Source organism: Lepidochelys kempii, chromosome 6, assembly GCF_965140285.1.
Source record: "Lepidochelys kempii isolate rLepKem1 chromosome 6, rLepKem1.hap1, whole genome shotgun sequence".
Classification (NCBI taxonomy): domain Eukaryota; kingdom Metazoa; phylum Chordata; order Testudines; family Cheloniidae; genus Lepidochelys; species Lepidochelys kempii.
In genome coordinates, this window is record NC_136385.1 from 89131092 (window position 1) to 89147733 (window position 16642).

Here is a 16642-nt window from a genome sequence, read left to right on the forward strand (position 1 = left end):
GTTTAGAAATTCTTATTTATAATACTAAAAATAAAAGACTTCCTCCATTAGGCCTTAAAGGCAAACATCTGATGCTTCCTTGTCAGTATTAAACTGGGCATGTCTTCTCTGCCCTACTCCAAAAAGATTTTTATATATGTTTTTAGAAGGAAGTCCAGTTTCATCCTTGCAGCTGTTGGCATCTTTCAGCAAAGCAGGGAACCAATAAAAACACATGTTCTTTTAAAGAACATCTATTTTTATTGGATCCTGCTAAAAACCAACGACACAGAAGTCAAAAAATGTTGGCTGAAATGAGTAGAAGGCCCACATTGTCTAAAACTGTTCTTAATGCTACTTCCGAACAGCAAAAATATTGGCTGCACAGAAATTCCAGATACTCTTGCCCTTGTGAAAAAGGAGTGTAGTTTTAGTACAGTATTGTTAATGCTAAAAATATTCTAACTGTACATTTTTGTAAAGTGATGATTTTTATGCCATATACACCATTAACATATAAATACAAAATTGTCACTGTAACAACAGTCCTTCATAGACAAGGCATATCTAGGTGCTATTTCCTGGACTGGTGAAAATAAATTTGATTTGTGATGTACCTGTGATAGGTCTGGTTAATGAATTATTTTAAATGTATCAGGTGACTTGTGCCTTCTACTTGGGTGACACTATCATAGATTTAATTAATTAGACACTTTTTCTCCTGTGATATGTAAATTAAGTCGCTAACTTTGTTTTGTTTTGTTTGGGGTTTTTTTTATGATACCCCTAAAATGGATTCTAGCAACACTAGTCCTGATTTTCTATTGTCAGTGTTTTTAGTGAAAATGAGATCATTTTATCCACTGAAGATGGAAAAGTGCACATCTAGCATATTTAAATCAACTTAGACACTGTTGAGATTGACATACATTTAATTCTACCAGCTGCTTTAATGTGGGGGTATGCATGCTTTGTGCTGCTTCTCTTTGACTTGCCTGCTTGCCCTGTGAGTAGCTAGGATAGTGCAAGAATCTTGCTGTTTCTGTTTATGTCAATATCCTGTCTTCATAAGAGTGGAACAAATAGAGTAGAATAATATTATGAAGTGCACACAGATGCCTGCAGTTGTGCAAAACATCAGGCCCGTGAGGTTTGTTATTGAATTATCCAATAACTAGTTTTAATATTACCCATGTACCAGCGTTATTTTTGGAGCCAGGAGGGCAGCGTGAATAAAAATGTGTGATATTTTTCAGATGGATTAAATTTTTGGCCCATCTCCTTATGTTACCCCAGTGTGTTTTAAGTGTCATTGGTACAATGAGTATAATGTTAAGAGATTTCAAGACAAAAGATTTTTTTTTAAAGGAAGGCATTTTTGAAAGGTTGAAATGGCAATTTTGCTGATGTTAAGTTGCAATTGAAAACTCATGATTTGTGATAATGAGTTAACTAACTGATTTTTAAAACTCTGGTGTTATGAGTCTGCCTGTCAGAGAAACTGTACCCATATATACATGGATTTAATTAGAACTGATTTAGAGTTGTTGGAGTTGTTTTCCTACCACCTTACTTCTCGCACACTTGTTATGAAAAGGCATTTTAGGGGCATGACTTGTGATTGCTATTTTCTATAAAATGAGCATTAAAATTATAATCAGTACTTGAACCATTGCTTTATACAAATAAACACAGACATACACAAATCAAATCAAACGTATTAATATGTCATCTTAGCCTTAGGCTTTAACAAGGAAAAAAAATCCACAACCACCATCCATCATGGTGCACTTTAACAGATTTTTTTTTCTTTTCTCTATCTTTTTCTCCTTTGTTGTTCACTATAAAAATGAAATAGCTGTGATACAGTTAGCACACTTACACACTGCCACCACTTCGAGAGAATATACTAGTTCCAGAAATATTCCCTCTTTTTAAAAAGGAGAAATTCAGTAGAGCTGGTGACTTTTTTGAGCTCAGGTTTCATATGCAAATACATAAAATAGACACCCAGATACTTCATTTGGGTGCTTAGATCAGCCCTTATTTGCCCATTTTGAGCAACTGCCGTTATTTGGATACCCATGCAAGCCTTGGGATTTGGCGTCCAGTTTAGGTGCCAGTGTTTGGTAATGGGGCCCAGAGTCCATTATTTGTAGTTAAGGGTTTAAAGAAGGAAATAAAATAGTGTTATCTAAACTTGTGTTGGAAAATGCACTTTTGGATACAGTTTTAAAATTTTATTTGGGACTGTAGATAGACTCACTTGCCTGTGGTCTTCTGGTTCAGAACCACTTACCCTTTTTAATCATTGGGGCTCACATGACCCATGCTTCCTTACTCGCTAGTCCTGCATCATGACAGATTATAAATTTGATAGGAAATTTGATTCTTTACATAGCTTCCAAAATAATCCAGAATCATATCTGTCCATAGTAATATTATTTGAGTTTAAATTTTTAGTTTTGAGATCACAGTGCTAGTGGCCATTATATCTTTGATCTTCTCCCTTCCCTTCATGTGTACTCTGAGTATCAGCAGAAGATGTTCCTCATCTTTGAATATTCAGATGCTGTGCTGTCAAGCTCCTCCATGCTTTGGTTTTCAATGGTGCTATCATAACTCCTTCCTTCTGCTTCCCAGTAATATGGTGTATGCTGAAAACATTTTGGTTTTGCTAATGTTTTCAGCTAATATGCTCTCTTACATGCCCATAGTAAGACATCTCTAGTTCCCCTTTCCCTATTTTTATAAGAGTTTTTTTCTGCTAACTGTTTAATTACTGTGGTAAGCCAGGGTAGCTGGGTTTTGCCCCTCATTGCTATCTTGAAAACTGGTTAAATCTGCTTTGGGTACCAATTTGAATATCCTAAATATTTTGGCCTTTAAAATACTTATTCAAGTTAACTCCTTTAAGTGTTTGTATGCACACACTCAGAATAGGAAAAACTAAAATTTTCTATCCTGTTCTTGGTTATTTTAAAAAGTTGATTATTAAAAAACAAACATTTTTTTAAAAAACTAGTTGTTGTCCAAGATCTGGTATTTGGGAATGCAGTCTCTGAGTTTTATTAATATGTACTGTATAAATCTATACATATATTTCCTTATTAAAAAGTGAGGGGTTTTGTGAAGGTACACGCTTAATTTTTTCATATTCAATTATATTTAAATATATAATGGGGCAAATTCTTCTCTGTTACACTAGCACAGCTGAGACCAGAATTTGGCTTAGTGTCATATTAATTTGTAAAATATATTTAAATATTATTTGGCAGAGTTTCTTGATATACTATACCTGATATATGAGTTTTTCCTTCAAACAATTGGATCTGAACAAGACAATGAATAAAAGATTGATTTACATGTGTGTGTGTGTGTATATATATATATATATATATAGTATAGATCTAATATGATTTCATCTCTTTGATTACAACTTGCTTTTGTTGGAAGCTTTTTCCGCTGCAAAAATGGTGATGGTGTTATTTACATTAATTCATTTGGCTTCTTGGGAAAAAAAATATGCCCCATCTCCTTTACTTAATGGAATTCTTTCCTCGTTGCAGTGCAAACGGCTGGAGCAGGAGCTTCATCATCTGAAAGAGCAGAACCAGACTTCAGCAAACAACACGAGACATCTGACTGCTGAAAACAATCAAGAACGTGCTCTGAAGGTAAATCTCCGTTCCTTCTTGCAGGCAAATTAAGGTTGTAAGCCCATGGTGCCAGCTTTCCGTGCTGCATATATCAATTGTGTACATTTCGGCAGAAGTGAGCTGTGCTGTTTGCCAACAACCCCTTCTTTAAACACAGATACAGCACCCTTCTGTTATGGTATTATTTTATTTTGTGTGTTGTATGAAAACAACAAGAAAGAAATAATATATTCTCCAAATCAATGGGCTGTGTTGTGGTAACTAGCACTAGATTTGGTTTTGGTTCTGTTCTTGCAATATTACATTTTTATCATGTGTAAAAAACTGCTGCTGTTTGTCTCAATTGCACAAAACTAACATTTTAAAGTACGGCTGTTTGATCTGCTCTCAGCAGCATGTGCTATATTAATAACATTATTGACCTATACTACTAGTGACCACATAGTTGAGACTACTATTTGCAAAAGGGTAGCTTATTTCAGTTGGAATTGGGAGGAAGAATAATAAGCCTTGTCAATAAGAATAAAAATTGGGAGAGTAGGAGGAGGGGGACAGAGAAAAGACAATGAAAAGATTTGACAGGGTTTTTCTACTTTGATTTGAGAAAGTGGCATTGTGACGTTGTTGAAAGTGGTAGCTGCCTAACTGCAGACACCATTACTTGCCAGCATAAGAGAAATTGCCCGGTGAAGATGCAAAAACTTGTAAGTGTGTTCAACCAATAAAATGTTCAGAAATCTATTTCCTGTTTATGTGTGAAGGAATGAAAATAAATCTTAAGTAGAAGCCAGTATTCCTTTATCTCTTTAATCTTGTCACTTTAAAATTGTGTTTTATTTAGGCAGAAGGAAATGAACATATCTCATTATAGCCAAATGTAGCCCAGCCTCTTTTGTTACTCTTGAGAGCATGAGAGAATTGTCATTCTTGCTTGGTAGATTTGGTCAGCTCAAGACAACTCATCTTAGATGAAAATAAAAGGAATACTTTTGGCACCTTAGAGACTAATAAATTTATTTGCGCATAAGCACCACTGAATGCATCCGATGAAGTGAGCTGTTGCTCACGAAAACTTATGCTCAAATAAATTGGTTAGTCTCTAAGGTGCCACAAGTACTCCTTTTCTTTTTGCGGATACAGACTAACACAGCTGCTACTCTGAAACCTGTCACCTTAGATGGTTTCTCTCTCTTTTACCCTTGGTCACTTTCAGGATACAGTGACATGTTCAACCTTCATGCTGCAACAAAGAAATTAAGAGTTGACCTTTCTGTTGACAAAAAAGTGGATCCACGGTTGTTTACTATGGAATGCACAAAAGGCACTTGAGTGTGAAGAAATTTGAGATCAAGTAGATCATAGTGACTATCAGCTGATTTATATACCTCTTGTTTAGTTATTCCTTCACTAATTACAAAAAGAAGGAACAGCACTTTATCACTGTGGATGTAGAGGGCTGAATTTTCAGAGCAGACTCCACTTAGTTTCTAAAATTTTGCATACATATATATTTGTACATGAAAACATTCAGATTTGCATGTAAGAATGAGAATAGAGGTTGCATACACAAATCCAACTTTTTGCTTGAGCAGAAACTTGGCCATATAAAACTGCATGCACATGAATTTAGTAGCCAAAAATTGCTGTGCAATTTTTGAGGATATTTTTGGAAACAGATTTTTATTAAATAGACTAGAAAAGACTTTATGCCACATAAATACCAAGTGTTGCATGAGCTTAAGGTTACCAGTAAAATCTTTGCTGAATATTGCAGAATGAAGTCTATGCTATCAAAAGTAGTACAGCCTTCTTCAAGATAACTGATGGTCATCATAGAGAGAAACCGTAGACTCCAGAATCATTTATGTTCACAGTAATGCAGGTGCCTTGAATCTGGAGTCACCACAAGCTAGTGTTGGACAGATACTCTGTTGAGTGCAAATAGGAAATGTTTAAAAAATATTAAGTAATTTCCCATAATTGTACTAAGTTACTTATTTAATGGCATTGAATAGTTACTGGCATGGGTGCTGGAACTAGGCATGCTAGGGGTGCTGCTGCAGCCCCAAGCTTGAAGTGAATTCCATTTTATGCCAAGTTTACAGTTTCATTCAATGGCTCTTAGAACCCTTGCTATAAAAATTGTTCCAGTGCCCCTGGTTGCTGGAGGGATTCTTTCCATCAGAAAACAATATTTTTATTGAGATTACAATTTTTCCTTTTAATATTATCTGAAATGATGCTTACTGTATAATTTTATTTTCAGAGCCATAAGAGAGACCTAATAGTTCAAATTGAAACTAGATTTTATTTTTAATCCTGCTATTGCTGTCCCTGTACCCAGTCCTCAAAGAATCTAAATTCTGCCTGGCCTTTTTCAGGCATATTTCATTTTGCAAAGTTAGAGGTTAATTGGTCAAGTTGTTTTGGATATATGAAATGTGGAAGGCTTTTCACTTTTGGAAAAGCTGCTTTTGGGGTCTTTTAATATTATATCTCCAGAAATCTAGTGAGTCCAGATTTGTTGTATTTTGTTGTCCTCAGAGAGAACTTGTCCCTTTTGAATACTTTTTGAAAGATTGGGTGGTTAATTTAAGTTAGGGACTTAGAACCTTTGAAAACTCCCATCAGGAGTGCTTGTGATCTTTGATATGTAACTAAGCTTTCATTTAGAACAAGAAGCTAATCAGCCCTTTTTCTGGTAAAAGTAGAAAATGTAAACCAAACACTAGATATAAAAGTTTATATCCGTGACTTTTCTTAAAAATCACAGATTATTCTCCTGCAGGTGCTCTTCTCTTGCCACTGCAATCAGAACCACCTGTCCCTATGACTATTAGCACCAGAGCTCACTGTGACAGAATTTTCACACACACCCTACTGGGAGACCGAGCATGACTGAAAATATGCTCCCATACTCCCCCCTCCCCCTTCTCATTCCCAACCACCAGGTCTCATCTCTGGTACACTTCTAACAGTGACCATAAACCTTCACCACACATAGAGTAGTTACAAATCTAAGAGCCCCTTCACATCAGCCACAGAACATCCTCTAGGTCACCTGACTGTTTTCAGAGAAGCATACCATATCTTTTATCCATACAATGTACAGCGCAAAAACAACATCCTCCCAACTCCTACTGTCCCACTCTGATCCAGGGAAACAAATTTACTTCATCCACCCTGTCACGGTGTCTGGAGTGGTTCATGACTGAGCGTGCCAACCTCCGGGCAGATTGTCAAAAAGCAGGGCTGACACCCCAAACTGGTATCTTGTGTGATTAAATTTCACCAACCTAATAACAAATGTGAACTCCTGAAGTGCTATAACAGTCTTACCATGGAGTCACTGATAGTCCCCATGGGCACTCCACACTATCTAGCCACCCACGCAAATTGGACTTAGTGATAGTTGATTGTCATATGCCAAAGATCACGAAAGATTCAGGTTGCTTCCAGTCCCAAGAGACCAGTCACTAACCCCAGATCAATTTTGTACCTCAGACAAAAAGACAACACCACACCACACCAAAGACAACACTTGTAGCCAATCCTATAGTAAACGAACTAAGCATTTATTAACTAGGAAGAAGAAATGAGAGAGTTATTTACAGGTTAAACTAGGCAACATATATACACAAATGAGTTACAGTCTGTGGTTCCAAAAGGTGACCGAGGTTTGTAGTAATTTGCCAGCACTGAATGTCTTTTAAGGCTAACCCAGGTTGACCCTGGGGATCTCTGCTTCTGTTTCCTAGCTCCAGTGCTGTGAGAGTCCAAACAGCAAAAAGAGAGAGAAAATTTTCTTGTGTCCCTGTTTTATCCCCTTCTTCCAGCATTCACGCTGATGGGACAGGCTTTCTTGCACATAGCAGCTTCAAGGGTGTGAGAGGGCTGTTAAGCACGTTTTTTTATTGTGATGTTCCACAATGGCCCATTTAGTTTTGATAGCCCTTCTTGACGGGTGGTGGACCATTCCTTCTGACTGGGTTCCCAGGTTCAGAGCAAGCATTTTGACAGTTATAAAGCAAAACTTCCATATCACCTTATAGCATGGGATATAGACATGACAAGTGAAATCAATGCATGCAGCGACTTGCAAGCATTCTATAGCGTCTAAACACTAAACACATTCCTGTAAGTCTAACACCTGTCTTGAATAATACTAACATACAGGTGAGCTGGTCTGGTTTCCAGCTATGAATCTGTCTATGCCCAGCTGACACCTACAACCTTGGCAAGAGCTGGCACCTGGTCTGCCAGCATCACATGCACCCCATATATAAACCACCATGTATATACTTAATCCATCCTCCAAATACGGCTGTAAGACCTCACACTGCAGAAACAAGGCTTATGTCCACCTTTACTCTGTCTACTCTGCACCAATTGTTTAAAAAAAAAGGGGGGGAATTTCTGTATTTTTCTAACTCCCATAAATTTAACTCTTCTCGTCCAATTCACCTCAAATTTGCCAAAATAATCTATTCTGATGAGAATCAAAAAAAAAAAAAGATGTTCATGCCTTTTGGATTTTCCTTTAAAAATAAAGGAGGGGTCAAAATCAGGGTGACAACAGAAAGATAGTTACACCCTTAAGTATAGAAACAATGGAGAGAGCAGGAATATAGGATTGGAGTTAAGGTTACTTATTGAACTTTTGTAATGAATTTTTCTACTTCCAATTTACTCTTTATAGTCCACATGCATAGTCAGATTGGGTTGAAAATTGTTATGACAATTCAGGGCCTGAGGTAGAGTTTGTGATACAAAGTTGAGATCATTTGCTCACAGGGTTTCTGAGATAAAACTCCTCAAATAATAACCGGTTTTTAAAATATCAGCTTCCTTACACTTTGTTATTCAAAGAAAGGGAAAAATCCATGAGCAATGCCGCCACTAAATATATAACACTGGATTGATTGTTGAGATTTAGTGATTGATACCTAAAACAAGCTGCCAAACTTCATAAACAATCATTCAACTTTATTTCCAGAGTAGTGAACAGGACTGCTGCAATCCTTGCTTGCATGGAGCACCAGCAGTGTGCAGGGACTGACTGAAGGAGAGGAGGATAAGGGGAAAGAGATAAGGAAAGAGCCTCTTAGCCTAGTGGCAGGTGCTCTGATTTGGGATGCCAGGGTATGGGAAGCAGGAAGCACTGTTGTGTGGCAGCAACCATAACTCTACCTTTGAGTAAGCGAATACTTGTTTTGTAATTGAGCAACTCTTTCCTTCATAAGATGAAAGGAGAAAATCTGCAAAATAATAGTAAGGCCCTGATCCTGCAGACACTCTCAAACAAGTGATTCTTCAAATGAATGATCCCACCGACTCATTTATGGAAGTAAAGTTACTCATGTGCATAAGTGTCTGTGTGATTGGAGCATTTCCTTACAAATGAATGGTAATAGTTCATATAAAGGTGCTGAGTTAGTCTCAGAGAAGGGCTACGAGGCCTCTGGTGTGTTATTGCTAAAGTAAAGAAGTGGGGGATTAAGAAAGTGAATGTACAGTATAAAGGCTTAATGGGGTTTTTTCTTCTTATGGATGAGCTAAAGAACCTTTCATACTATCTCTGCAAATTGCAAAGCGGGGAAGACAGACAGGGAATTGCAGAGTGCTTTAATGCTTCCCAGTAACGTCTCCCATGCCTTGCAAGTCTCTCTGGCTTAAAAAAAAGATTGGGTGTGTAATGTCTAACTTCATAAATGAGATAGAAGTACATAATTTAAAATGAATGTCTTCTCCTTCACTAATAGCTACTGAATACGCTTTCTAATGTGGGTCTCTTGTGAAATGGTTGTTTCTGTAAGATGTTTGGGGCACAGGCCACCTTCAGTAAGGTGCTAATTACCCTCACGTACTGGAGTGGGTTTTGAGGACTTTCAGCACTTCCTAGGATCATAGCAAAGGAACTGAATGGGGCAGAAGGCTGCTGTAAGTTGTGCTGGGGTGAACTACGCCCTAGCCAGCCCCAAGATCAGGGGGACACAAAAGTGAAGTAAAACCACCCTTGTGAGCCCTTAGGTCTTGTCAGACTTGAGAATCGTGCCTCATGTATGAAGTGTGACGTTATTGCATGTATACAGCTTTCCTCTAGTTCCATATCAGTCATTTACATTACCTTACGGTACAGTACATCTTATCTTCACCTTTTGGGTAAGGTAGTTGGTTTAAACCAATCTGTCTCATGCAGATCAGTTTATGGGGTTTAGGATTTACATGACTAATTAGTGTAATGGGCCAAACGCTCCTCATGGTGACAGTGATCCAATCCCACTGATGCCAAATTTGTGCTCTGAATTTTGTTTTACATTTTTTTCTCCACATACTAGAGGATTACACTCATTTGAATGAAAATGTCGGTCCCAAATCCTTCTCATAGTGACACCCAGAGTTGTGCTGATGCCACTGTGAGGAGAATTTGGATCAGTATTTCCATTTTAAGGTAATATAATCCTCCTCTATCTGAAACCATTTTAAAAAAATCTCTTACAATATTCCAGATTGAATTATATCTAAATCTTTTAGGAATAATTACTTCCTAAAAGCACAAATGTATATAGATCCTTTGTACATTTTCATAAAATAAGATCTGCAAAGTGCTTTACGGGACTAATATGTCAGGGTCTATATATAAGATTATTCATTTGTGTTTGGCCTTTGTAATTAACACTTGGTCTTTACTGATTCTGATAAATGTATTCCCACATTACACTGAAATACCTGACTCAGTTAAACTGTGCAGTTTTTCAGGAATCACCGTTTTGATCATCAGTATTAGAATACCACCTCGAGTTATTTTGTTGTTGTTGATTTTGTAGTTGATAGCTGTGGAGAATATGTTCAAAAAAAGAAAAGGAAATGTTTCTGCCATGCCTCAGTCACCATCATCATAACATTTCTGTATTTTTATGTGAATATCCTCTTTGCTCTGCTAAAGAAAAAATAGAGAAGAAGTCCTGTGAAATCATAAACTTCATGTGAAAACTCATGCAACATATTTAACTGGATTTGAATATGAAGTTTGGAGAGCTGATTTTTTTTCAAAGGCCTATGATTTATGTTGCAAATTTTAATTAGGTGGCCCATTCTTTGTAAAGCTGCTATTAATCTGCTTTAAACACGAAAGAGACACACTAATTTACTTTTAAGCTAAACCCTTAAAATGGGGAAAGGGATACACAAATCAGGTGACCTTTAATGACTTAATGAGTTTATTCCAGCCAAGTATGATGTCAGTAGACTTTCTAAAGGTTATACATCTCCTTCAAAGCTGTTAGAATGCTAATATTTGGCTGTGATTGTTTTATCATATTTTATTGCCTGGCCATCTCTCTAGTTGTAATTTTATGTAGAATTCATCCTATACACTTTCATGATTTTATTAAGAACTTAATACATTCAGGCCACATCCTCAGCTCCTGGTCCTGCTGCACAAGGGAGCCAGAAAGCTGCCCTAAAGGAGAAGTCAAAAGATTCCCCTGGAGTAGGTATATCCTACACTGCCTGGCTCTACACCTCCCGTTTCCTTCGCTCTGTGTGTGGTATGTGGCATGTGGCAGGGACAGGAGGCCCACTCCAGGTGGTACAATTTAGAGCACCCCTTAGGCTTCCCCAAGTTGTGTCAGAGGCCATTTTGGCCCCCAGCGTCCCAAAATTTTTGGAGTGGAAAGGTGTGCCAATCACCCTTAGTTATGCCAAGCACAAGAGCACCGCAGCTGAGCATTCAACCAATCGAGTGAAGCACATAACCCTTGACTTTATGATGAATCTGAAGGATCAGCTGTAACATAAACTTTAATATGCTCACTTCTATTGGAATTATTGTAATGTTAAGTAATATACAATGTGGAATATGATTCTTGTTTCTGAAGAGAGATTGTATTGCCTGCTTCTACCTTTAAAAAAAATGACTACAGTTAACACTGTGGGCACACATGGCCAGCAAAGCTTCACTTTTAAAGTGTCTAAAACTGGGTTGTTACTGCAAAGCAGCGGAACTGATATCAGTAAAGTGTGTGTGTGTATGAGAGAGAGAGAGAGAGAGAGAGAGAGAGAGAGAATGAATGTGTCTGACTCTGATGCCTGTAGCCCAGGTGAAAGTTCCCTGAGCTGGGAGAAAGAAAAGGTGAGATTTGAACTTCTGGTCTCCTAACTGCTGTTTAAATTCCCATGCAACTGACGATAGCCAATAACCCTAACCTAGAAGATAGTTCTGGAAGAGCTGCTGAACACTCCATTATCCACTTTTTTTTAATAAGTGATCAGAGAGCTTATGTAAGGCTGCTGCAGGCCCACATCCCAGGTCTGTTCCATGACAAAACCCCATATTGAATATCTAGTCAGTTTTGATTATCCTGGCTCTAACTACAATAAACTATAGTGCTCGCCCAGAGTCAGAGATCAAATCCAGGGTTTCCAATCACCAATATTCTCCTGCTGACAGGTAAATAGTTGTGTAACCCACTGAGAAGTTGAGTGTCAAGTCTTCCTCAAGTAGTAGTTCTACAAAAGGGCTGGCAATTACTCCTTCACCTCAAATAGTAAGGGTGAAAGATAGGGATCTGATCCAATTCTTTTTTGAGATGGGATGACCACATCTGTTGCATGCTGTATTCAAGAGGTGGGCATGCCATCAATTTATATAGAGGCAATATCATATTTTCTGTTTTATTATCTATCCCTTTCTTAATGATTCCCAACATTCTGTTCGCTTTGGAGGTTGAGATGTATGCTTCATTCTGCCATGGAAGTGGGAGGGCAAAAGGCAGATCTGCTGGTGCAATGCAGGAATGCACACCCTGCTGCTGCAGCTGCACTTGGCTGTAGCCAATTTCCAGAAGTCTATGAGAGGTGACAGAGAGTATTTTGGGAAGTGAGTGATTACATAGACTTTTTAATGGAAGTTTCTTCTGTGAACAGTTATGTTGTCATTGCCCATCATGGTGGATTGCTCTTTCTGTACTTATGTTGAGGACCTTTTCAATGGGGATGGAATGTTATAGACACAGAATTCACTGAGACATGTTACAACCTCTCATGCTCTTCAGCAGGATTGACAGCAGCAGCTTCAGTTTCTCCCTGATTCCCAGGCAGGTGCAGCTTTTCTTCTCTAGGGGAGCTATCCAGTGAGGTACACCGAAACTATGGAAGGCTTTCACTTCCATCTCAAACAGATACTCAAAAGCAGTATGTACCCCAGTTTAAGGCTTGCCATATGAGTGTAAGTTTAACAGAGATCTCAACAGTGTTAAGGCAAAATAATTTCACAAATGCACGGAATGTGTGACAGTCAGATGTGCTGATCTGTTGATATAATTAATGTAAAAGCATATGAGATCACTGTTAAGGTTTTGCATTATAGTGTAAGTTTGTTGAAGCAGGGATGCATATTGCTTTTGGGAATCTGCTGCAGATGGAAGTTAAAGCCTCGTAGAGCATGGGAGTGTGTTATTGATAATGTTGTAGGAATATGAAGGTGGAAAGGAATACACTCATCTTTTCCCTTAACTTTTTATTTCCATGTTTTAAGGTTTTGGGTGGATGGGGTATGTCCTGCCAGAACCTTAACGGTGACTAAATATAATGTTTGTTTGCTAGTAGACTAAGTTGTAATGACATGCTCTGTGTCTGTGTGGGATGTTACTACATCTAGGCCCAATTTGGTAACCCTCACTCAACTTGAATAGTGCTTACATGATCAGTCTTACTGAGTTAAATGCATTAAGTACTAGTCAACATGATTAATGGTTGGACTCTATGTAAGCAGTTCTATTATGCACTAGCGGAACTTTAAAGACTGTGCAATCTACAATTACTGGCATAACAAATTGAGTACATATTCAAGACCAATGTGAATTGAGTGTGTTTTCTTCTTACTGTCCTATAATTCCCATTAAAGATATGTCATAGACTTTTGGCAACCAGCCCGTGCATCATCATACACAGTGTGGCAGAAAATACCACCGATAACCACACAGCTTCAGGGAATTCTCTATCTATGTGGATCACTGAGTGGAGAAAGTTTGAGCATCAGTTAGAGCTTCCTCTGCCAGCAGTGTAAAGTTTTAAACACATCAGATACCATTCACCTGCTCTCCAGCTTCCTTAGCCCTGTTCCCTGGTCAGTTCGACTCCTGAGATCCTCAGCTAGTTGATTTCTGTCCCAATCCACTGTCATATACATATGTCTGGAACAACATTTGTTTATGTCTGTTATCTATGCACTAACTAATGTATCATATACATTTGACCATCTCACTTAATTCTGCCCAATAATCCATCATCAGTGGGATATACTCTGGATATTCCAAGCCTCCAAGCAGTTTTCAGTTAGTTTCAGTGCAATACAATCCAAAACCTGCTAAAAAAATGTTTCTTCCCTTCCCCCAAATGTAGAATTGCATTTCAAAATTATGCTGATCTGAGGTACAGGTCATGCAATTTTCAGTCTTCAGACAGGGGCAGGTTAAAGTCTAATATTTCTTGAAGTTTCAGGGCTAGAAATAGGTTCTTTATATCCAGGGTCTCTCCCCCACTCACCTTTTTCAGCGGTGTAAGGAATGTTTCCAGCACTAGTAGATTACAAAATATTGGACTTTACAACTGTCTCATTATTAAGCATGGAAGTTACTTTTCTATGTGATCTTTAGAGGAGTCTAAAATGTATCAGTTAACTTGTTCCTGTCATTCAGACAGCTGTACAGTTGGACTCATACTAACTGAGACAGACTTGCTTTATGTGGGAAGGACTACAAGAAATTTTCCCAAAATCAAATTTTAGAGCTTTATCTCGGTATAATATTTAAAAGTACCTAAGTGTCTCCTAAGCCACTTAGGTGTTCTGAAAACTTCCCTTGATCTTTGTTCTTTGGGGTTTTTGTTTTTATTCCTAACCTTCGAGACAAAAGCCAATTTGATGAGTCTGGAGCCAGTATTTGATAAAATCTGATAATTCTGAAGGTGAAGGACTTAACTTTAAAAGCAATGGTAAATTGGTGATTGCAGCAATGAAACAATTGTAATGTCACTCCAGTCCCAGACGATGCTGTGGCTGTCAGACATTTTTTATTTGGTACATCATTGCTAGAGATACTTGTCATGACACACACACACATGTGCATCGTTGACTGCTTCCGATACTTGTCACCACACACACACACACACACACACACACACACACACAAATAAAATGGGGATTTAAATGTCCTGGCGTAGGGGTCCTGACTTGATATGGGTTTGAGACAGCATGGAAGAAAGAAGACTGAATAGCATGAATCAGTCACCCCCACCATATCTTAGTCACGATAGTATAATCCCATCCTGTTGGATTAGTAAAATATTGAGTGCACCATGGTGTGCAGCTGCTTGCAGTTCTTCACTTTGAATATTATAGGTACTGTGAAGCTTTTGAATATTGTTGAAATCTGGACTTCTTTTGCATTGATTGTGTTTTATTTCTGCTCTTTCATGATCTGATCCTGAAGTAATTTCCTTATACTGGAATTTGGATAACTGTAATCACTTTGGGGATTTTCCCCTTTATATGAGCTATGATTGTCAGGTGGGAGCAGGTGGATGTGGCCATCTGGCTTTGAGTCATACCTTGTGCTAAAACTTTATAGAGCATTTTTTCTTACTGTTCCTTTTTTTTTTCCTGTTGCTGTAATGTGTTGGCTTTACTTCTTTTCTTTTTATTGAATAGGTCCATCACAAACAAACAAACAAAAATGTTTAGCTCAGTCTTTATTTTCCCTTTCTCTGAGGCTTCTCCTGGAGACAAGGTACCAGACCTATGTGAATGGCTATGACAAATAATATGTTGCTGTTAAGTATTACTTTATTTGTTTCATAAAACTTAATTTTGTATGTAAGTTTTGTTTCCATCCACCCCTGACAGTGCAGTGGATCCCAATTTCCATGTTCATGCACCCTTCTCATGCCCTATTTTACATTGTCAGCTTACAGGATGCATAGAGAAAATAACTTTTATTTGAGCAGTAACTGTAAACAACATCTGGAGCCTGAGTGCATGATGATACATTGGTTATTTGTCCTACAATAAAATGTATAAAAGGTAGTAGTAACCTAAGCCCTCACCCAAAAGGAGCGTTAAATAGCAAAGGTCTTGCTCTGACCCACCCATGACCTCCTTATCTGAAAAGGCTCTCAGAGTTAATAGAATCCACTTTAGGTCTGAGGTAGACACTGAGGAGACATGGGGGTGGGGTATCAATCTAAATATTTCTGAGTTTTACACATTTGCTAAAATGTCTTCTGGGGCTTCTTTATCTGAAAATCTGCCCGGTTTATCTCAGTCTTATGCACTATTGGATAGGCTTTTTATTGTGGTTTAAGAACCAATTATGAGGTAGTTTGAGTAGATGAGGGGGAGTTGGCAGCAGATGACACTAAAGCACAGGGCCCTAATGCAGTCTCAAGCCTACAGATCAGTCTTGCCTCAGAAGCCCACAAGATACTATATATCTGCTCCTACCCATCTTTCTTTCTCCCCTAATCAGAAGATCTTGTCTGTTCTGCTGTTGTGAGTGGGGAAGATCCTTTTGGTTTGCATACATAGATCAAGTCAGAAGGGCTACATCTAGGGTTGCCATATCTGAACATTCAAAAAAGAGGACACTCCACCCGGGGGGAGAAGGGGAGTATTTGCTCGCACCCCCCCCACCCCAACTCCACCCCTTCCCTGCCCCCATTCCAACCCCTTCCCCAAAGTCCCCGCCCCAACTCCGCCCCCTCCCTGCCCCATTGGACCCCTTCCCCAAATCCCGGCCCCACCTCCTCCCCTGAGCACACCGCGTTTACCCTCCTCCCTCCCTCCCGGCTGCACGAAACAGCTGTTTCACGGCGCAAGCGCTGGGAGCTAGGGGGGAAAAAGCGGGCACTCTCTCGAGTGATCAACATTCACTTTCTTTCTCGAATGATCAACTCTTCTTTGGGGAAAAATAATAATGGCAAAATCCCGGACATTTTTAGATATT

At 38.5% G+C, this 16642-nt stretch overlaps 1 protein-coding gene across 10 annotated transcripts in view; it reads left to right on the plus strand.

The window, feature by feature from the left end:
* Nucleotides 1-16642, plus strand: part of MIPOL1 (mirror-image polydactyly 1) — a 289347-nt gene that overhangs the window by 149027 nt on the left and 123678 nt on the right. For all 10 annotated transcript variants that reach the window (XM_078853360.1, XM_073349064.2, XM_078853359.1 and 7 more), the window contains one exon: nucleotides 3549-3656. In XM_078853360.1, the coding sequence (XP_078709486.1) occupies nucleotides 3549-3656 (108 nt within the window). The remainder of the gene's footprint in view (nucleotides 1-3548; nucleotides 3657-16642) is intronic.